A 23308-nucleotide genomic window follows, 5' to 3' on the forward strand; every position below is an offset into this window, starting at 1 on the left:
GCACGTGTGTAAACTTCTAAAAGAAGTATGCAACCATGATTTAAAACCTTTCTAATGTGATTCTCTAAACTCAACATGGATTGACGATACTATAAACTTGGCTTTTATGCTTCCAAATATTGTGTTATGATTTATAATTATGTGTCATTTCGCAATTTATCCGTCCGATATAATATTTTGTCAAAAAAGTAGCTAACCCCCGTGTGAAGCACGGGTTTGTAACTAGTTTGTTATTAAAAAAATTGACATACTAGTGAACTAACTAACCGTTAGTTATCAACAACTTCCTAAAGTTGGTTAGGATTCCTAACTGATTCTAGTTAGAGTTGTATAGTATCCTATATGGTTATGATTACCACCTAATTGGGGATGGTCTAGCATTAGCAGCAAACAATAGAATAGAAATAAACTATAATAATTTCTCCAATTAAATGCCAAAGAACGTGGGTTGCCAAAATCAAAGTAGATAAAATAGGATCAAACATTACATATTTAACTTTCTCGGTTTAAATTGAACAAAGCACACCATACTATAACTTGAACCTAAACTCAAAAATGCTAAAATTCATAACTTTAGCAAATTCAATTAATAGCTACGTGTGTAAGTGGGTTTTCCAAACTCCAAATTGCCGAATCTTCCTTTTTTTTTTTTTTTTTTTTTTTATACTCCCCCGGTCCTTTTTACAAGAGACAAATGGGTCAACTAAAGTTGATGTATTTGGTTCAAAATGTAGACCAAATACATCAACTTTAGTTGACCCATTTGTCTCTTGTAAAAAGGACCGGAGGGAGTATATGGTAAATTGGTAATAATACTCCAAATTGAAAAATCTAAACTCTTATCTCAGATTACTATTATAAACAAATAATTAATTTTTAGGTTAATAATTGATGTATTTTTTTTTTTAGGGAAATAATTGATGTATATAATCTATATTATAAACTAGTCTTTTAATTTTATTTTGCAACAAATTAGTCCTTTAACTATTTTTTTGTAACAAATTGTTTTCTAAATCATAAAATAATTACAATGTTACCATTTTTTATTCAACTTATTTAAAAAAAATGCTTGCGTTACCATTTAACTTTGATATGATAAGCCCAAAAAATATTTATTATACCAAACATGATTATTTATACACATTTTCTCGCTTATAATAATGAATGGAAGGAGTATCAATCTATATAAAATGCAATAAATTATCAGAACCCAAGTGTTGACTTTTCCCTATCCAATGTAAACGAAGCAACTTAAAATCCAACTGTAATCAAAATCTTCCTCATCCTAATTTTGACTAGCGCAACAACTTACAAATAGAACCGATCATTAAAAAGCAAAGTAAACACATTTCCAGTTTTTTGGGAACTCGATAGTGGAAGCGAAAAATAGTTTATGTGAGTCAAGCTCTTAATGCCATCATTGGCAAGATGTTTGAACAACCTTGATATTGTATTGCGAAGATCCATTGAGACAAACCTGGTCCTCAACTGTGAAAAGTGCCAAAGGAATTGAGGTGGACAAAGCTAAAGTGGAAATCATTGAAAAACTCCCTCCACCAACAAAATGTCAAAGTAATCAAAAGTTTTCTAGGCCTTAAGTAATCTACTCAACAAAGATAAGCTTTTTAACTTGAATGAATCATGTCTAGATGTTTTTGAAAGTTGGAAAGAATGATTAGTGACTGCACCAAAATCACTACTCCTAATTCGAACGACCATTTTGAGTTAATGTGTGATGCTAGTGATTATGTTATCATTTTAGTACGAGGATAGTATAAATGTTTAATTATGTATTGAGAATCTTTTCTGTGAAGCTTAAATCTAAGTTGTCGGCACCCTTCATAGTCTGAGAAGTGAAATCATACGAAGCAGTAACAATTAAAGATCCAATGTCATAATAAGCTTGAACTATAAATGGACAACGACTAAAAATTTATTAGGGTGATGAAGAACAAAATGTAAATACCATTCTTGATCTGCAGGATCCACATTAAAATCAGGCGTCGAGTCGAGTTAATGACATTAAACAAACGCTTGTTGGGAGGCAACCCAACATGTTTAGAGTTATGTTAGTTTATATTTTGCATAACTTGTATTGCTTATTGTGTAAAATTTTGTGTTATGCAATTTTTGCTAGGCGAAATTATCTCACCAAAGAAATGAAAATCCTTGCCACCAACAGTGTTTTCTTAGGCATACATTATGAATGAGTTCTTTAACATGAACTTTTAGGACACATGTTAGAATTTTCCGTTAAGTAATTGTAATTTAGTAAGTTATTCTAGAAACTTAATCAAATTATAATACTCTCGTCGTTCCACGATAACTATAAATGCACACTTATTTCAGACAGATTAAGAGAAGTCTATACACATCATCCTTGTTAAGGCATTAGTGTATTGACTTTTTTTATTAGAACAATTGTATTTTTTTTCTGTTGACAAAATTAGAACAATTGTATATTGACTATTATCACAAATGGAAAGTAAAATATAATTATTTAGAAGTGATGTACATATCTAGTTCCAGCATTCTCAGCAGCAGGGGCATTTGGAATTGGAGTTACAGCACCAGTCACTTGTGGATTTCAAGGGAATGATAATAGACTATTCTAAAAAGATCAAATGATGTGAAAAAACCATACAAAGTTACATGCATATATTTCTTTGAATTATGTACTCAATTCATTTTCACTATAAGAATTGATCTCAAGCAATCCTATGTGATTTTTCTCACCACAAACTCAGACTTAACACATTGTATTTGTAACATTGATATAAAATAATTGCAAGAATGTGGCATAGAATTCTTGGTACATGCATCCCTTCTAATCGAGATACTAAATTCATGCAGTCTCAAGACTTAAAAATCAAAATCATAAAAAAAAAGTTCAGTAAAAACAAACAAAATATTTGGTGAAATTAACAAGCTTTGTTAGCAACACAATCAAGAGGTCCTGCATTGAGTGTTAATAAAGGCACCATGGATGCCTTAGCAGCAACAAAGTTTTGAGATGATGAATATAATGGGGTACAACTTCCATATCCAGATGGCACAAAATAAGCACCATTTAAGAATTCATCCCCATAAGTTCTCCATTTCCAATTTTTCCATTTTCCCTCGGTTTCTCTCTTTGTAACCTGCCACAATTGAATAAACAATACTCAACTCAAGTATATTATATATTAAATATATATAAGCTGAAAAGGTTCAATCTATCAAGCATAACAAAAACCCTAGAAAAAAAACCCTAAAAAATAATCCCTAGAAAAAAACCCTAGAAATAATATTAACATATAGATATCGATAACAATTTTAAAAAATAGAACTGATTGAATGTAACTACATGTGATAATGTTGTGTTGGCATTCGACATCGATACATCAAAGACATTCCTTTAATTTAAAATGTCGGTGCTAGTAGATTGAACCTTTACAATCTTATGAATTAAGTACTCGTGCCCTTTACTTAGTTTAAATTAATTCTTTTATTACCTGTTTTGCATTAGAATTTTTTGAAGCTATGAAATAGTTTGCTTGACTGAAAATGGTAGGGTCAGCACTACCACCAATGGCATACATGATCCACTCATCATATCGGTTGTTTACAACATGGGCATAACCAAATCTTACCCTGCATTTCAATTGTCATCAACCAAATAAGTATATAAAATTTGTTATTTAATCTTCACAAAATTAATCAATATAATTAATTAATTACCTTGGCATTCTTTCTATCAGGCCACTGGCAAAGCGATTGAAAGCTACTGTTACTTTCATTACTCTATCAGCACTGTAATCATCGTTGTGTCCAAGCAGCATCACCTGCAAAAATAACATTTAACTTCATCAAGCACTTTTTTCAATTTTTAAACACTTTTAATTTACACTTTCAATTTATACAAATTAAATTCTAAGTAATTCAGCTTCCAATCTATAAACCATCGAGTAAGTACAATTTTCATCTATGTAGTTTGTCTTGTATGTGATGTTACAATAATTTTTTACTATTATGTAAAATTATCAAATCTCATAATCTATTAAAAAATTTCATAAAATAAATTTATTAAATTTCTTTAAACATTCTCCTTTGTTTAGTTTCTAGATGTTATTGGATGAACGAAAATAACGAATAGGCTAAACCATTGACAATGTGTAATTAAACCAACAACATCCGAGTAAAACCGGAATTGCACAGCTTAAGTAAGGTCTCGAGTTCAAGCTTGTGGATGAAAAAAATAGTTTGTATGAGAGATTTCACTAAAGGTGGTCAACCAAGTTCTTGGCGCTATCATCGATAAAATCGATGGATACTTCGCACCAATAATATACTTTTAAAAGAAAGTATGTAACTAAACCATAAATATAGTAAATAGTTTATTCATTCATTATGCAAAGTTGGAGGAAAAAGAGTGATTGTATTTGCTTACTTTATCATGCTGAGTGAAGTAATTATTTGAGATAGTGACAAGAGTTGAGGCATGAGTAACATCAGTAAGTCCATCAGTGCATCTTGCCAAATAGCAATGATCAATCCAAATATTAGAAGAAGCAAAAACACTTATACCATCACCATCAGAACCTTGACGATATCCAACATGTTCAATACTACTTCTAACCATACCAGGATCACTTGGTTTACAATCATGAATACTAATACCATGCACAATCACATGACTAACACCTTGTATTGTAATACATGGTCCATTTCCAATTTCAACTTTAGCACCTCTACCATCAATTGTTTTGTAACTATTCACAATAAGTTCATTTTTCAATTTAATTACCATGTCATTTGCAAATGTTATCCAAAGTGGTTCCGCTTGAATTACACCATAACGAAGTGTACCTTGTTTAGGGTTTATTGGATCATCTGAAGGGTCAGTGACTTCATATATCTCACCATATTTTCCACCAATTGCATCTTTGCCAAATCCAATTGCACAATCTGCTAATGATTGACGATTTGAAGCCCAATTTGAATTTGTTCTCCAGCATGAGTCAATTGTGTTCATGACAGCAACATTTTGTGGAGTGTTACTATTGGGGATGTTGTTGCTGTAACTTGGAGTTGGAATATTGTCTAATAGGTCGTTGTTATAATCATTTTTTGAATCTGAATTTTTAGCTAAGGTTGGTAGCATTAAACATAACGAGATAAGATGAAGGAGAATAATAAAGTTGATTAAAGTGGCCATTGTTTGTGGTTTTGAGACATTTACAAAAGGTTGAAGGAGTTGAATATATATATATATATATATATATAAGTACTAAGTTTTATTTGATACAATGTGAGAGTGGTGCACACGATGGATGATTGAGGGGGTGGTGCTGTAACATTGTTAGCTTGTGGCACAGTTAATCGTCAAGAATTGTGGGTAACATTGCCAAATTTCAAAGACGTGGTTGCACGGTTGAAGGGAGGGAAAATATAATATTATTATTTAGTAGTGGGTAACCTTGAACTTAATCATGCAGACCAATAAAAAACAAATTACAAGACATACCATAAACACATGTTTTTTTTTTTGGTCAAGCATAAACACATGTTTTTGGTACAACTTAAACACATATTTTAGTTCTTGAAAATATATTTCCCCTAACCAAAAAAAAAAAAATCTTGAAAATATATCTTTCTTAACTTTTTTTTCCTTATATTATACATTGTAATTGCAGATGTTAAGCTGGATGCATTTACAAATTATAAATAAAAGGATTTTGCATTTATTTAATTACTTTCTTTCGATTAAGATACATATACTCTTTAAATAGGATAGTAAACAAAACCTACAATTTGTAAAGTGGGTTTTATTTACTTCATTTTATTAAATTAAATCATTAAAATTTTATATTGCATCAGATTGGCCAAGGGCACAATCAAAATTAACCTAACAACATTGATTGTCTTTCCCCCAGAATTATCCCGCGCCTAGAAAATAAGGGTAAAAAAATTGAAACTTTTGGTTGCTAACAACTTTTTTTTTTTTAATCTTCAATTTTTTTTTTGAGAAAAAAATAATTTTCAAATAATTGAATATACTACTTCTCACACAACGTTACTATATTAGTTTGACTTAAATGCAATTTTTCTCTTTATGTTTTAAAACATTGCAATTTTGTCTCCTATAAAAAACATCAAAAATTTAACCCGTAACTTTACCCCCCGTTTGCTAAAAACTCAATTTTGACTCAGTCAATGCAGTTTTTCCTTTAGTGGTATCAGAGCCACATATAAAACTATGACTCGGTTATGATGTTATTACAATTTTAATATGATTTTCAATCACTATTATAGTAATAAGTATTAATTAAAATTGGTTGATCGATCTCATATATGTGATATATGATTCTGATGCGACATCAGTAAATGTGATATACTGATTGTAACATTTGTTCAATTGTTTTAAAGAGATTGGTGTGAATTTGGATGATTGATGTCTTTGAGTTTCGAAATCCGATATAGGTGAAGCATCAATGATTCGATCGTATTAGGGTTCATAACAATGCAGGAGTTGTATTGTTATAAAAACGTGATGCAACTAGGGTTTGCGAAATAGTATCAAAAATTGATGTGATTAGGGTTTCATAACGATGCTGATTCTTAATGTTTAATTAATTAATTAATTCAATTGGAAGAATTTAATAATAATATTTTTTGTGTTTATTATTATTAAATAGCATGATGAATGATTATGACATTAGTCTTTTATTTTGTTTTGTTTTGGGATTGTGAAAATATGACCTGTGTGTCGCGCCTCTCTCTCATATCTATATGTAATTTTTTTTTCACCTCACTCTATCGTATGTAAAACGAGTATTCTTTATGTAATGTAATAATGAAGAAGTGAACAAGACAAGAAGGACAACCATGAAGATCTAGCTTAGAGAAGTATAGATCGTTCTTAGGTTAGCTTAGGTTCTTTATGTATGTTGATGCATGTTTGAGAACCGATTGTATGTGATGCATAAGCCCATGGCCGTCCCTGGGGAGGTGCAAACAGCTCTATAGAGTTGGGCCTCCCCAATTTTGGGGTCCCAAAATATTTTTTTTAATGTACAATGCACTAAAAATATAATATATACTCATAGCATTACAGTATTGACAAAATGGAAAGCGCGCCCCAGTGGTATTTCTTGGTAATGTTATGCAAGGTGCTATCAGTTCAACTCTCAGCAATGGCAGTTTTTCATTTTTTTTAATTGTATTTTTTCCAGCATGATAGGATCTCTTTTTAGCCTAATTTTTTTCTTGTTTTTTTAGAACACTCGTTATTTTTGGCATATACTTGTCGTATAAAATCGTAAGTTCTAAAAATAAAATAAAAAAGACAAACATTATAATTATAGTTTTTTTTTTCTCTTCTAATTTTTTTAGAGGCCTAATTTTACTAAGAGAGCCGGGCCTCCAATTTAACAGGGACGGCCCTGCATAAGCTGTAGTGAGGTGAGATCATACTAATAAAAATCCTTCAAAGATAATATATTAAGGTTATGCAAGGTGCCATCAGTTCAACTCTCAGTAATGGCAGTTCTCAGCAATGGCAGTTTTTCATTTTTTTTAATTGTATTTTTTCCAGCATGATAGGATCTCTTTTTAGCCTAATTTTTTTCTTGTTTTTTTAGAACACTCGTAATTTTCGGCATATACTTGTCGTATAAAATCGTAAGTTCTAAAAATAAAATAAAAAAGACAAACATTATAATTATAGTTTTTTTTTTTCTCTTCTAATTTTTTTAGAGGCCTAATTTTACTAAGAGAGCCGGGCCTCCAATTTAACAGGGACGGCCCTGCATAAGCTGTAGTGAGGTGAGATCATACTAATAAAAATCCTTCAAAGATAATATATTAAGGTTATGCAAGGTGCCATCAGTTCAACTCTCAGCAATGGCAGTTCTCAGCAATGGCAGTTTTTCATTTTTTTTAATTGTATTTTTTCCAGCATGATAGGATCTCTTTTTAGCCTAATTTTTTTCTTGTTTTTTTAGAACACTCGTAATTTTTGGCATATACTTGTCGTATAAAATCGTAAGTTCTAAAAATAAAATAAAAAAGACAAACATTATAATTATAGTTTTTTTTTCTCTTCTAATTTTTTTAGAGGCCTAATTTTACTAAGAGAGTCGGGCCTCCAATTTAACAGGGACGGCCCTGCATAAGCTGTAGTGAGGTGAGATCATACTAATAAAAATCCTTCAAAGATAATATATTAAGTTAAAGGCTTTCCAAAAGGATAACATCCTTCAAAACTAATATCAAAATTTGTGGGTTCACCTTTGCGAAGTGTTTTTCAATGTTAGAAAGTTGCGGTGAGGTAATTTCATTTACCATGTTGTTATTGTTTTGGGTCTAACTTAAGTAAATTGATTTTAATGAGATTAAAAAAATTTAGAAGCAATATTTGGAAACATCTATATGATAGATTAAAGTAAGGAGTTACTCCCCCTAACGATATGAAATTTGTATAAAATACAATTGAAAAGAGTTCCTACCTAAATAACTTGTTTTGGGGGATCATCCCCCGCTGACTCAAAACTAGGTGAAATATAGAAAATCTTCCAACAGGATTTTTCGTATCAGATGTTGAAGGTCATTTGATTTGAGTAAAATAGTGGGAGCATATTTAATTAAAGGCCTAATTAAATATGTTTTTATTTATGGCACGTTTGTTACAAATTAAAATTAAAGTGATTTTGACATAAAATAATTTAGAGATTTTAATGAAAAATCAGAATCTATTTTGCGTTTATTTACTGTGGTAAAAATCATTTTTTTAAAACAAATAATTTAGTTTGGTTAGATACAACTATATAAAAGAGATTTTTTGTTACAAAATTAGTTCAATCTTTTAAACCATATTTCCTCTCTCCTCTAAAAAAAATATATTTTTTGAGAAGCTGCTTTTAACAGCTTCTCATTTGAAGTTGTTTTTAGATTTTTGTAGATTCCGATTTTTTTAAAAAGTTGTAACAAACGAATGCAAGACTCTTAAAAAATGAGTATTTTGTTACAAAAAATGATTGTTTTTTTCTTAAAAAAAGCTATAACAAACGGGCTCTTAATTGATACTTGTATCTTTACATTTGAAAATGTAGATAACCATGACAAACAACACTTCAAATAGCATTATGCAAGTGTAACAAAAAAAAATAGCATTATGCAAGCAATTCTTGACAAATAAAAATTGTCTGAGACAAATTTTCTTGACTGCATCACAATTTGATGATTGTCCTTATGCATGAAAGACATGTATGTCCTAGAGGAAGCTCGTAGGGCTGAAAGATATGCTTACAAGAAGCATCTTATGAATCCTTATATGCGAAATGTCTCATGATGGCCACCATGAACTCTGAGTTGCAAAAACAACATGAGAACATAATGCATTCGATATGATCGAACACTTGAAGATGCTCTATCAAGAACAGGCCAGAACTGGGAGGTTTGAGGTTTCCGTAGCCCTTTTTCAAGCCAAGCTGGCAAAGAGATCCCCTGTAGGCCCCACGTACTCAAAATGATTGGGTATGTGGAGAACTTAAAGAGGTTGGGTTTCCCCTCGGGCAAGAGCTTGCGACTGATTAGATCCTGCAATTGTTTCTGGAGAGCTTTAATTAATTTGTGCTGAACTTCAACATGTCTGACATGGAAAAGACTCTGCCACAGTTGTTAAGCATGTTGAGACAAGCGGAACAAAAAAAAATTAAAATTGAAAGGTAAATTGACCATTCTGATGGTCAATAATATAAATCTTAAAAAGAACAATGGCGACAAATGGAATTGCAAAGCAAGGAAGATTCCAAAGCCAAACCCGTCACTCATGCTTTGAATCCCACTGGTGGCATTGCTAAGGATGATAAGTGCTTCCTATGCCGTAATATCATATATGAAAGAGGAACTACCTAAAGTACCTGGAAGATAAGAAAAATGGAGTAGAGACTTCAAAATAAGATATCTTTTTTATAGAAATTAATTTATCTACTTTTGCATCATGAGATTGGATACCAGTTCTGGTTCTCACATTTGTACTAAAGTGCAGGGGCAACAAAGAAGTAGAGAATTGACAAAAGGTGAAGTTGATCTACGAGTTGGCAATGGAGCAAAAGTTGCAGCATTAGCCGTAAGAACTTGTGTATTAACTTTACCTAGTGGTTTAATAATTCAGTTAGAGAACTTCTTTTATGTACCTACGATCAGCAGGAATATTATTTCTATTTCTTGTTTTGACAAGTTTGGTTTTTCGTTAATAATAAAGAAAAATTGTTGCTCTATTTATTCAAATGATATATTTTATGCCACTGCACAAATGATTAATGGATTATATATTCTTGATCTTGAAATGCCAATCTATAACACTGATACTAAAATGTTTAAATGACATGGTTATCTACACTGATACTAAAAGGATGAAACCTAACGAGTTGAATCCGACTTACCTTTTAGTATCAATGTTATGGATTGGCATAATTTAATTTATTTAATTATGAGGTGTAAATAATAATAATAATAATTCCTTCAAATAATAATAATAATAATAATAATAATAATAATAATAATAATAATAATAATAATAAAAAAGATATCTGATTTTGAAGAATCTTATTTTTGGATTTTGAAATACGACTTGCGCGTCGTGCCTCTCTCTTGATTTATATTTATACATTCTCTTCTAATCCACTCCCTCGTATGTAAAACGAGTTTCTTTTATATGAAATGTAATTAGAATACAAGGAGGTAATAGGGTTCAAGACGTTAGGATGGTCCTGAAAGTCTAGCTTGGAGAAGCAAGGTCGTTTCTAGGATTAGTTTAGAATTCTCTCATTGGCTTGAGAGAGTCATAGCGTTAGGAGGCCATAATCATATCACTTTTATTTTGTATAATTGTCACACATGTTTGAATGATTGAAATGCGAATATATATGATATACAAGGAAAACACCCTTCAAGGCTAATATCGAATGTGTGGGTTTGCCTCCGTGAATCACATGTGCTATACTAGTAAGTTGCGGTGAGGTAATCTCATTTACCCAAGAGTTATTATTTTGGGTTTAACTTAACTAAATTAAGTTTAATAAGATTATAATAAATTTAGAAACAATAATTGGGAAATGTCTATATAATAGATTTGAGTAAGAGTTACTCGCCAAATCGATTTGAAAATTGTATAGGATACAATTTGAAATGTTCCTACCTAAATAACTGAGTTTTGAGGGATCAGCGCAGCTGACTCAAAACAAGGTGAAATAAGGATTTCAACCCACTAGAAAATGTTCCAACGAGATTTTCCGAATCAAATGTTTGAAGGTCATTTGATTTGAGTAAAATAGTGAGAGCGTATTTAATTAAATGTCAAATTAAATATGTTATTTTCATGATACTTATTTTGTATATTTTAAGATTGTAGATGACATCAAACAACATTTTGCGATCACGCATTGAGAAAGAAAAACTGTCTGAAACTAACTTTTTAGATTGCCACCGAAACATGAGGATTGTCCTCACACATGAGAAAAAGTTGTATGTGCTTGATGAACCTATTCTTGAGGAGCCATCAGCTGGAGCTCATAGGGCTCAGAAAGATGCTTATAATAAGCATCTCAATGACTCGGTGGAAGTGTCTTGTATCATGCTAGCAACCATGACTCCCAAGCTACAAAAACAACACGAGGGTATGACTGTGTTCGATATGATCGACCACCTTAAGACTCTTTATGAAGAGCAGGCTAGACATGAAAGGTTTGATGTCAAGTCCCTTTTCTTTACCAAGCTATCGGAAGGAAGTGTCGTAGGACCTCACGTACTCAAGATGATTGGGTATTTTGAGAACCTATCGCGATTGAGTTTACCCCTTGAGCGGGAACTTGCTGTTGATCTTATCTTGCAATCGTTACGAGAAAGCTTCAGCCATTTTGTCAACAATGGAAAGTTCAAAAAGAATCGCAAGAAGCCTATTAAGTTTAAGGTCGTGATGCTTTTCGAACTTTCCTTTGTTGACCATCAAAATGGCATTTCTCTTTCCTTTCATATTCTTTTCAGCAAGTCTTAACATAGTTGCAAGTTGTGGAAGAGTTTTGTCCATGTCATTCATGAGGAAGTTCGTGACAAAATGGTTGAAGCTTTATGGCAACGATTGCAAGATAAGATCAACAACAAATTCCCGCTCAAGGGGTAAACCCAATCGCGTTAGGTTCCCAACATACCCAATCATCTTGAGTACGTGAGGTACTACGGGACTTCCTTCCGACAACTTGGTTGAGAGAAAGGGCCTTGGAGACATCAAACATTTCTTGCCTAGCTTGTTCGACATAAATTGAGATGCTTATTATAAGCATCTCTCTGAGCCGTAAGAGCTCCAAAATGTGGTTCATCGGGAATAGGTTCATCAAGCACATACAACTTTTTCTCATGTGAGAAAAATCTTCATGTTTCGGTGTCAGTCTAAAAAATTAGTTTCATACAGTTTTTCTTTATCAATGAGTAAATGCAAAATGTTGGTTGATGTGTTTGATGTCATCTACAATTTTAAAATATACAAAATAAGTATCATGAAAATAACATATTTAATTTGACCTTTTTTGACCTTTAATTAAATACGCTCCCACTATTTTACTCAAATCAAGTAAAATAAGGTTTCTCAAACTATTAGAGCCAATTACTACGAATTGTTTGCATATAATAATATCAAGATTACTAGTTTTGATATTACGATTAGAGCCAACAAGATCTTGACTATTTCAAAATATTAAATGTTCTTATGAAGAACAAAATCTTCAGAAAGTAGTTTCTGAATTGATACGAAATTAAGAATTGTTCTTAAAAATGAGAAAAACTTTATATTTTGAAAGAGTCGAGATAGAAGTAAGACTTCTTATTTGCCCATATAGTTATAGAAAGTTAAGTTTCTATTTCTGCATCATAAGTATGATACTTGATTATTAATCTCATATTTGTTGAAATATAGAGAAATTTTAAAGAAGCGGGACATTAATTATAAGTGAAGTCCACTTACGTCTAGAATAAAAAACAAAAATCTTTCATTGACATAGGGCTTAATGCTTGGACTTAAATTTAACTTGATATGAAACCAAATAATTGTTAATAAATTCTATATAAAATAAAAGCATTAAATCCTAAATCTTATATTGACAAGAGAAGGATTGTGTAGATGAATAATAGGCAAACATTGTCCTATTATCCAAATAATGTTTTCTATACAAGTGTTCTAATCAAGTAATGAATTTAAGTTCCATGATTTTGATAAGCTGGTCTATAACATATGTGAAAAGGGTCAAATGAGATTTGAACCCTTTGTATATCATTGACATCACTGTTTAGTACAAATATGTGCAACTCACATTTCCAGACTCTATGAAGATGGACTATTAGACTCATTTGATTTTATATCATTTGAAGGATGTGAGTCGCACTTTTAAAAAAATTAGATTAGTATATCAGTCCCCAACAAAGGTGAAAGGACACATAATCTATTTAAGTTGATGATATACATATGGAGCCCTAAACATATTTGTTAGATATTTTGTTTCTCTTACTTCATACTAATTAATTTAGTAGCTGATAAAAATTAATTTGTTACTTCTTCCTCTCTTTTTGGTCTCTGTATCTAATTTAGTAATGGTAACTATCACTTTATTTCTAATTTCAACCTCCCTAGCTCGTCTGTCTACAAGTTCTTGTGTATCAAACCTCTATGAAGTTTTATTTTTTTAGGGGAAACCTCTATGTAGTTGTGAATTTGGCAATAATGTCTGCATATAATTAATTTTTATCGTATAATTGAGCCACATTCGTATCTATTAAAAAACAAAAAAAATAAAATTTTAAAAGAATTAACTCACAAATAGTAGAAAAAATAAAAATTGGAAAATTTAAATAAATGTAAATGAATTAACTCACATGCCAGATTTGGTTTGATATGATTTCATCTTCTTCTATTCGATTTGGTTTGATATGATTTCATCGCTTCAGCTGATATTTATGTGTTTGCTCCTCTTTGTTGGCTATAATATTAGCAGGTTAAGTATATTTTCATGGTTAATTTTGTAACAAGCTTAAAACTTAGCAAGTTTTAACTTGAAAGGATAATATTTTGAGTTTATATCATTGAGTATGCTTTTTGTTTTTTATTTGATAAATTGTCGATACTTCTTGTTGTTGCATCATGACTAGATAATAAACTGTTCAGCTTATGTATTGGACCCATTAGTCAGTCCTTTAGGTTCTACTCCTCCCGTTTCAAAATGAGTGTCGCTTTAGCCAATTGCACACAGATTAAGGAATGAAATGAAATAATAATTAGACATAACACTTTTACAAATTTGCCCTTATTTTATATGAAAAAGACAAACTTAAAGTTGCATTGAAAATTGTGTGAGAAAAAAGTTGAAGTATTTATTTAGGGTAAAGTCAGAAGAAAAAAATTAAAATTGTATTGGAAATGTAAAGTGACATTCATTTTGTAACAAATTTTTTTAGTTAAAGCGACACTCATTTTGAAACGGAGGGAGTACTGTATATTGGTTTCTAACATTTATTATGTCATGTCATTGTAATCTTATGAAACTTTTAGTTATCTCCTTTGTTATTATAGTTTAATTTATATACATTGTCAGTGTAACAAAGTTTAAACGTGCATCCAATGAAGTTTTGCTACATCAATTAATGAGGCATGACAGGTCAAGTATTTTTAATTCATTAAATGATATGACAACACATCATTGAATGCATGTGTAAAACTTTGTTGCACAAAAAATGTATATAAATCAAACTTTATTATATCGAAAACTCTATATTGTCGGTTAACAAGCAATATAAAATTTCAGAGATAATAACAAAGAAGTTGACTAGGGTTCAAATAATATCAATGACATAATATAATAAAAGTTTCAATATTTTTTTTGAAGAATAATAAAAGTTACATGTAAATATATAGTAAAATTTAATGGACTAAACTATAGTAACTTAAAAACTTAAATGGTCAAAGAATGTAGCTCCAATAACTTATTAACTATCATATCCCCTCAAACACAGGACGCAACAATTAGAAGCATAGTTTGTCAAGCGAAAAAAACCTACTCAATAATGTAAAATTAAACAACTACTCTTCAAGTTAAAGTTTACCAAGTTTTAAACTTGTTATAAATTAACCCTGAAAATAAATTAAACCAACTAATAGTATATCCAATGAAGTGGAGAAACCAAAGAAGATGCAACAACTGATTCAATGAAACCATATCAAACAAATTGTGACAACTATCTTAACTCACCAAATAACCAAATGAAACACTTTTTTTTCTTTGAAAGAACCAAAAGAAACTTGTGAACACTATTTTGACTCCCCAAAACAAAGAAATTGTAAACAATATATTGACTCATCAAACAAACAAATTGTAAACAGGGTCTTAGCTCATCAAACAAACGAACAAATTGTTAAACACTATCTTAACTCACCAAACAAACAAACAAAAATTATAAGCACTATATCTTCACAAACAACCAAAATAACTACTAACCAAAATCAAATGAAGGCAAATCAAACTAACTAAATGAAACCAAACCAAGACACATTAAAAAAACCAATACGAACTAAAATGAACGAAACCAAATCAAAAGAACAACCGAGAGAAAGAGAACAATATAGATTACAAATCTGACGCCCACTCACCGCAAAAGCCTAAAAAACACCCTAAAACTCAACACAACTCAACCAAACACCAAATGCCATAATAATTATTTTTCTTTTTAACTTATCTTAATAGTTCTAACTTATCACCAGCCATGACTGCATCACAACGAGACATAGGAGAATCGAGCTATAGTAACTCAAATATCAAATATAGTTTTCGTCAATAAAAAAAACAAAAATAATTTTTGACCAACGATTGCTGAGACGTAAACAAATTGATATACTTCAAAACTACAATATGGTTTTCCTTTCTTCGAAAATACGATAGAAATCAATAATCAATATGCTTTGCAATTAAATAAATTCAAGCCATGAGAGTGAAAATAAATGCTACAATCGAATCAAACCTGATTTGCAGAGAATGAGCATAAACATCCGATCATCAAAGGGATTACAAATTCGCAATCTTCACAAAATCACCCAACAAGGAATTACGAGATAACCGAACAAGAAATCAAACCAATCACACAACATCCACAAACTTTTTGCTTTGGGAACTCAACAACAGAATTGACGTAGTTGATCTATGCTTCTGAAGACGGCTAGGTTAACTTAAAAGTTCTAATCAAATACATATATATACCAAAAACTAATGGACCACGCACTTATCGGGCCAAATATCACAATTCCAATATTATTATTTTAAAGTAAATTCCAATAATTTTTTTTTTGTTATAAAAATAAATGAGTTCATTTAAATTGATAGAAGACATCAATGTAAATTCAAATTCATTAAAAACAAAAAGATAAATAGCATAAAACAGCAGAATAACTATACCTACAAATATCACTATATTCAAAACGTCAAAAGACATTAACTGAATCTGCACTTACTTGAAGTTAATCTTTCAATATGAATCAAATAAACACCGCACTAGGATGGAGAATAAAAAACACATAGTACAAACACGGAAAATCAAAATGAATGGAGTTGCGCCAAGACAACAAATTCACATAAACAAACGAGAGAGGATTGAAAATATGTGAAAATCACTTATTTAACTAAAAGAGAAAGAAAAACAGTTTGGAGGGGGTGACTTTGGTCAAAATTGAGTATAAATCACCCTCTTCGATAAAAAGTGGTGACATCTAGGGTTTGAAAATAACTTATTATCTAACATAGGAAACTAATACAAGTTATTAATAAATTTAATATTAATATCAATTTCTTTATACAAAAAAATAGAGATTAATTTATTCTTTTTAAAAAAAGAGGTTAATTTATATGCATTGGCAGTGTAAAACGTTTTACAATGCATCTAATTAAATCGTATCAAATATATATTTTTAGATATATTTAGGAACTAACTTGAAAAATATTTTAAACTTTCATTGTGTCAAATTAAATCCTTAAAATATATGTTTTTGGAGCCTAGCTTTGAAATCTATTTTTCTAAAATTTTGTTTTGGTTTTAAATTTTCACCCTTCAAGCCCTTTGATCATAATTCATGCTTGATGCTAAGAAGTATTTGAGCTAGCATAAGAAGAGTGGTTTGTTTCTCAGACGATCACTTCATGCCGTGCAACTGGTTAATAAAGGGAATGTTCATTTTCACCATTATGCCAATCAGTTGGATATCATTAGTAATTATATATAGAAGGATTGAGACTTTTTTCTTCATCATATCATTATTCATCTTGTACATGCACCTTTGACGTACACCATAATATTGAACTGAGTATAATGTAAAATGTAAAATGTAAAATAATTATAGAAAATACTTCAAATATATTGGAACAATTTCATGTATTGGAACCTATAACAATTATAGAAAATACTTAAAATGTAAACCTATAATAATTATAGAAAATACTTCCAATATGTAAAATGTAAAAACTGAGTATAGTACAATTTCATGTATTGGAACAGCAGCTCTTTTATTCATTTCATAAACTAAAAATTACAAATTTTTCTTAACCAATAACAATACCAAACAAAAACATATAGCAATATTATTTATTATTACACCAAGTCACCAATTAATCAATGCAAATCAAGATCAAATAAATTTTAGTAGAGGCTGCTTTATTTTGGTCACATATATACTGTATACATCTTGATCGGTTTCAATTTCTATGCATAGCTGCACATTCCATAAACACAAGAACCTCTACTTTCACACTTGTTACCACATTTCCCACAATGCTTCTTGTTACTCCTAGGATTCACACATTTACCTTCACAGCATATCTTTGGAAAGCTACATTTCTTTCCACACCTCCCACAATTAAACATGTCTATGGTAAAGTTGACACATTTGTTCTTGCAGCAATCAGGGCCTGCGCTACCTTTGGTATGGCAAATCTTGGGATATTTGTCACATGTGAGAGAGATTCTATATTGTTTGCGGTTGAGGAAGTGGCTTGTTCCTTGAAGAGAAGAGTTTGGTTCTTCGTTTTGAGAAGATGTTGCTGATGATAGTGTAATGAACAAAGCCATAATTAGCAAGGTCACAAGGAAAAGGGTCTTCATGGACTTCATTTTTGTGTGTTTTGTATTTGCTAGGAATGGTTAAGGAAATTGAAAATGGATTTGAAGTTTTGGCAATTAATGGGGGTGGATGTTTTTGATTGAGAAAAGGATTAAAGATGATCGATATTTATAGGAGATCAGGTCCAAGGAGTTTGGCCATTCAATAATATTGTAGATTAGATTGCATGCATGAGGTGGTAATATTATAGTTAGTGGGATGGTCTAAATCAGCGTGGCTGAATTGATTATGTAAACTAAGTTAGGCTTGTTTGGCAAGAAATGGCTTCACATACATTTTTTGTGTGACTAAAATTACTTATGTTCATATTAATCAGTTGAAAATGGGAGAAAACATTAGGTACGAAATAAGATTTTCAAGTATTAATTGCGTGTGTTAAGCCAGGTTAAAAATTAATATCATCAGCTGTCTGTATTAAGCCAGGTTAAAAATTAAGTTAGTTATATAAGTTGACTAGACCTGCCATATATGAAGCTAGGTCACAAGTAAACAAAGTAGATAATTTTTCAATTTATAATTGTTTATGTATAGTCTACGGAAACCATAAAACGGTTACAGAAACACCACACCTTGTTTGACCTTTGTTATAGCATAAGCTTTGGTAAACTAGACAGATAGAGTTTGACTTTCCTCAACCAATGAAGCACTACAAATCGATTTGGATAACAAGAGCACACCTTCCACGTAATATTGTACTACAGCTACTTTATATGAATATAAAATCAGATTAATGCATGTATCCTCGAAGTCTAGCTCATGGTTATATTGCAAAGTAACACACTAATAATATCTCAATCTTCCTCAAAAATAATATCTCAGTCTGTCAATATCAGCGACAATCGATATTTTTGTTTTGTATCTGCTACTATAATTTTTTTAGAAGTAAAAAAACTATTCAAATTACTATGATATTTTTGTTGATTTATATGTCGACCATTACTCTCATTTTCCTACATGTCGACTTTATCATCAATTTCCTCACAAGTCTCTTTAGTGTGACCCATACCTTCAATTTTCCATTAACACACCCTAATGGTTGCTACACCAATCAGAAAACAACAATATCAAATTTCTTTTCTCGTTGCATATAAATCATCTCCAAGATAAGGCTTTAATATGTGGAATAACATGGTTAATTACAATCAGCAACAACTTGCTGAAAATAATTTTGTTTCATAAAAAAACGTATATCTTGTTGATGTTGAACACAAACAGGAAAATTGTGAAAGATTTTTGTTGTTGGTTGAAAATATACATATTGAAGACGTTTCCACATTACTTAAAATTGTAAAGGAATGTAATACAAGACAGACAAAGTTGTTTTTGAAGTGCAAGACAAATAAGGTGGTTTTTTTTTCACTTGTTTACTTTCTTGCTTGGCAAGTCTTGTAGGTCACAAGGCTGTTTTTTGAAGTGCAAAACAACGGAGTGATGTGTGTGTGAGTAGCCTCTATTTCTTCATTACAAGATGCGCCAGTTAAAAACACTTTAAATTTATATATGACTATTTTCTTTCTCTTATACTCTTGGGTTAGAGTATCGTGAGGGGTAGGTTGGTTTATATTTTTGGAGAATGTGGGTGTATTGAAGAGGTTGAGGCTAGTCTGCATGATGCAACAATTTTCTAATAATATTATTGTCGTTAAACAACAATCACGATTTTTTCTCCGCTTAAAGATTCCACACTATATATGTTCTTGTATTGTAATTGTATTCTTTTATTTTCTTTATGTCGGTTTTTCCCACTTTGGCAAAGATTTAGATGTGCTCCAATGCTTAACAATATTTTGTGTGTTTTTAAATTTGAAGAACCAAACATTAGAGATGCTCTTTCTTATATAATAGAAGAAATCTCTCTTGAAAATTAATCACTTTGGCTCTGCCCCTTCAATCAAAAGGCATGGTATTTCTTTTAACACCTAAATAAAGTAACTTGAAGCCGGGATTGCTTAGACTATTTGAATGGAATAAGGACTTCAGCATTCATACTCATCGACAAACTCACACTCAGGTTTGGATCCGGCTATGGGAATTACCGCAAGAATATTGGATGGAGAGAACCTTATATGAAATTGCAGGGGCAGTGGGAACTCCGTTGATGATTGATAATGTTACAAGAAATAGATTGTATGGCCATTATGCACACGTATACTTGTGGACTTGGATCTGTCGAAGGATATTTTTTACGAAGTCATTGTAGAGAGGGAGGGCTATGCGTTTCCCATAGCTATTGAATATAAGGGTCTGCCGGAATTTTGCACTCACTGTAAGAGTATTGGTCACAATGTAACATCATGTCGTTGGTTACACCAACGAAGGGAGAACAATATGGAGCAGCCAATTGATAAGGGTAAGAAGCCGACTCATTCTCAAAGACCGAAGCAAGGGTGGCAGCCGAAAGACAACCCGGATGGCATTGGTTCATCTAAGGCCTTTGGTAAGGCGGCACCTACACAACAAACTGATGATGGAAACGATAACACCAATGATATTGTCGACCCAACAATCATTGCAATGGAGGCACAAATTATACCAACACTGCAGCAAGCAACCAATTTCGAACCTGTGCAACGAGAAAATTTGGCTCGTTTGGAAGGAACAGACACGCAACAAGACTTATCCAATGTTGAAGGGAAGCAGCATGACGACACTTCGACACATATTACACCTCCTCAGGCAGCCATGACTCGGTTACCAAGCACATCCATTCATGTTTTGGAGAAGGTTACTGTAGTAGAGCACGTTAACGTGCAACATAAGGTAATGGAACAAACCCAATTGGGAACTCAGGAAGATGTTCATGAGACCCTTGATTCTGACATTGTTGTTACGGATATGGAGCAAAACGCACCACTTCCCCTTGACACCCAAACAGCGGCGCACACCACAGATGATAACACTATGCAGCCAGTTCGGGTTACCCCTGCTCAACACCGTGAGGTTCAGATCTCTAGAAATGTCCAGAATGACTTGGATTTATGGGCTAGAATTCGTGAATATGACAAACGGACCGCGGAGGAAGGATTCACTCAAGTTCTTTCCAAGAAGCAACAACAAGCACAGAAAAAACAAGTTTTAGGAAAATCGTCGTATAACACTCGTACAAAGGGGTGGCCCGTCACCACCTGCCCAATGATTTTGCTTTATAGGAATGTTCGATATGGCATCGTGCTGATAGCTTAGCGAATTTGGGTCATGGCATATGGATTTCTTTCGTGACATAGTTGGTTTGCCTAACTACAGGTTGTCTGATGTAGTCTGTTTCCGCATTTTCTGTTTTCTGTTTGTTTTTCTTCTGAGGGTTTTGGCTTAGTCCCCCCTCTTCTTGTAAATATTTTTTCCTTTTTTTAATAAAATTTTAGAGTTTGGCGGCAAAGGACGGAGGTTTCCCGGGGTGCCAACCTGGTTGGAATATCGGTGTTTTCTCCTGATGTCTGTCCTTACTCCTTGCTTAGCAAAAAAAAAACCTAAATAAAGTAACTTGTACGTTTCTCTATGAATATATTGGTATCTTTTTGAGAAATTTTCTTCTTTTATAAGTTTTGTAAGTTTTCTTCTAAAATTGTAAGTATTAATTATTTATTTACCAAAATACTTCCATTTATTCCATTATTTTGGGTAACTGCCAATAAATGACAATGAGAAGATAAATTTAAATTAATCTCCGAAATTCAAATGATAAATTCAGACAAATATTTCAAGTAATTTAATATTGCAATCAATTTTCTTAATTATTTTGATTTAATTAACAAATTCTTGTATTTATAGATGTGTTAGCAGTTCAGAAAACCTTATAGTACTGTACATCTCTACTTAAAAGAAACCTGTAAAAATTATAGAAAAATGCAAATATGAAATAATATAAAAACAGTACATAATTTCAAGTATTGGATTCTCTCAAAAAAAAAAAAAAATTTCAAGTATTGGAATAGCAGCTCTTTTATTTATTTCATAATTAAACAGTCAATTACAATTTTTGCTTAATTATTATCAATACAAAAAAAAAAACCAAATTAATAGCATATTGTTTATTATTATTACACCAAGTCACCAATTAATCAATGACAATATCAAATAAACTTAAGTTGTGGCTGCTTTATTGGTCACACTATATCCATTTCAAATTCTAGGCATAGCTGCACATTCCATAAACACAAGAACCTCTACTTTCACACTTGTTACCACATTTCCCACAATGTTTCTTGTTACTCCTAGGATTCACACATTTACCTTCACAGCATATCTTTGGGAAACTGCATTTCTTTCCACACCTCCCACAGTTAAACATGTCTATGGTAAAGTTGACACATTTGTTCTTGCAGCAATCAGGGCCTGCGCTACCTTTGATATAACAAATCTTTGGGTATTTGTCACATGACATAGATACTCTATTTTGTTTTCGGTTAAGGAAGTGGCTTGTTCCTTGAAGAGAAGAGTTTGGTTCGTCGTTTTCGGAAGATGTTGCTGATGATAGTGTAATGGCCAAAACCATTAGCAAGGCCAGAAGAAAAAGGGTATTGATGAACTTCATTTTTTGTGTTTAAAGCTAAGAGAGGTGAAAGAAAGTTGGAGATGAGTAATAATTTACTTGGTGGATATGTTTTGAATGAGAAGAATGAAAGATGGTCGATATTTATAGAAGAGTAGGGATGTTCATGGATATTTCATATAGATTGCAATTTCATGCATGACATAATATTAGTTAGTGGGGTGGTCTCAATCAGTGTGGCTGAATTGATTCTATAAACTAAGTTAGGCTTGTTTGGCAAGAAATACTTCATATAGATAGATATTTAATCGGTGTAAATTGAGGAGGAAAAGTGGGTACATGGACCAAAAGTTTAATTCCTGTATATTCCATGGACTAAAACATGGCTACAATGACTAAGAATAAAAATCATTATTTTATATAGATAAAAAACTTATTTAACCCTTTTATTAAGTATATTAATTGTAATTTTTTTTTTTTGAAACGAGACTAGCTAGGAACGTGGCTTCTCCTGCAAGCACATGAGCAACCGCGAGCATTTGTTTGTCGCCTAGCAAACTTCACCCTAGAGTTGGTAAAAGAAGAGCTGAAGAGAGATTGACAAGAAGAAATAATGCACCCAAATTCAGAAA

General features: G+C 31.6%; 4 protein-coding genes across 4 annotated transcripts; 2 read left to right on the top strand and 2 right to left on the bottom strand.

Annotated features, from left to right (window-relative positions):
• Positions 1–2743: 2743 nt before the first annotated feature.
• On the bottom strand, positions 2744–5212 carry LOC146944636 (putative pectate lyase 2). Its single transcript, XM_085742998.1, has 4 exons — positions 4430–5212; positions 3721–3824; positions 3495–3633; positions 2744–3140 (listed from the first exon to the last, which is right to left on the bottom strand). Exons 1-4 carry the CDS (start codon positions 5195–5197, stop codon positions 2922–2924), a joined length of 1230 nt encoding a protein of 409 aa, XP_085599124.1. The 5' UTR covers positions 5198–5212; the 3' UTR covers positions 2744–2921.
• A 6264-nt stretch (positions 5213–11476) lies between these two features.
• Positions 11477–12037, top strand: LOC146944637 (uncharacterized). Its single transcript, XM_085747972.1, has one exon. The coding sequence runs from the start codon at positions 11477–11479 to the stop codon at positions 12035–12037; it is 561 nt and encodes a 186-aa protein (XP_085604098.1).
• Positions 12038–17554: 5517 nt separating this feature from the next.
• LOC146944638 (Stigma-specific Stig1 family protein) lies at positions 17555–18328 on the bottom strand. Its single transcript, XM_085742999.1, has one exon. The coding sequence runs from the start codon at positions 18175–18177 to the stop codon at positions 17770–17772; it is 408 nt and encodes a 135-aa protein (XP_085599125.1). The 5' UTR covers positions 18178–18328; the 3' UTR covers positions 17555–17769.
• Positions 18329–20515: 2187 nt separating this feature from the next.
• Positions 20516–21370, top strand: LOC146944639 (uncharacterized). Its single transcript, XM_085747973.1, has one exon. It carries the CDS (start codon positions 20516–20518, stop codon positions 21368–21370), a length of 855 nt encoding a protein of 284 aa, XP_085604099.1.
• The last annotated feature ends 1938 nt before the right edge of the window (positions 21371–23308 follow it).

The sequence above is a fragment of the Medicago sativa genome, chromosome 2 (assembly GCF_051527215.1).
Source record: "Medicago sativa cultivar Bolivia chromosome 2, Bolivia_mono, whole genome shotgun sequence".
NCBI classification, from domain to species: Eukaryota; Viridiplantae; Streptophyta; class Magnoliopsida; order Fabales; family Fabaceae; genus Medicago; species Medicago sativa.

Excerpts from the sequence above, each read along its gene's own strand:
- LOC146944636 (XM_085742998.1), bottom strand. The coding sequence starts at position 5,197 with ATGGCCACTTTAATCAACTTTATTATTCTCCTTCATCTTATCTCGTTA. Across the intron at positions 3,825-4,429 it reads ACTTCACTCAGCATGATAAA|GTGATGCTGCTTGGACACAA; the intron begins GTAAGCAAATAC and ends TTATTTTTGCAG. Across the intron at positions 3,634-3,720 it reads CTGATAGAAAGAATGCCAAG|GGTAAGATTTGGTTATGCCC; the intron begins GTAATTAATTAA and ends ATTGAAATGCAG.
- LOC146944637 (XM_085747972.1), top strand. The coding sequence starts at position 11,477 with ATGAGGATTGTCCTCACACATGAGAAAAAGTTGTATGTGCTTGATGAA.
- LOC146944638 (XM_085742999.1), bottom strand. The coding sequence starts at position 18,177 with ATGAAGTCCATGAAGACCCTTTTCCTTGTGACCTTGCTAATTATGGCT.
- LOC146944639 (XM_085747973.1), top strand. The coding sequence starts at position 20,516 with ATGGAGCAGCCAATTGATAAGGGTAAGAAGCCGACTCATTCTCAAAGA.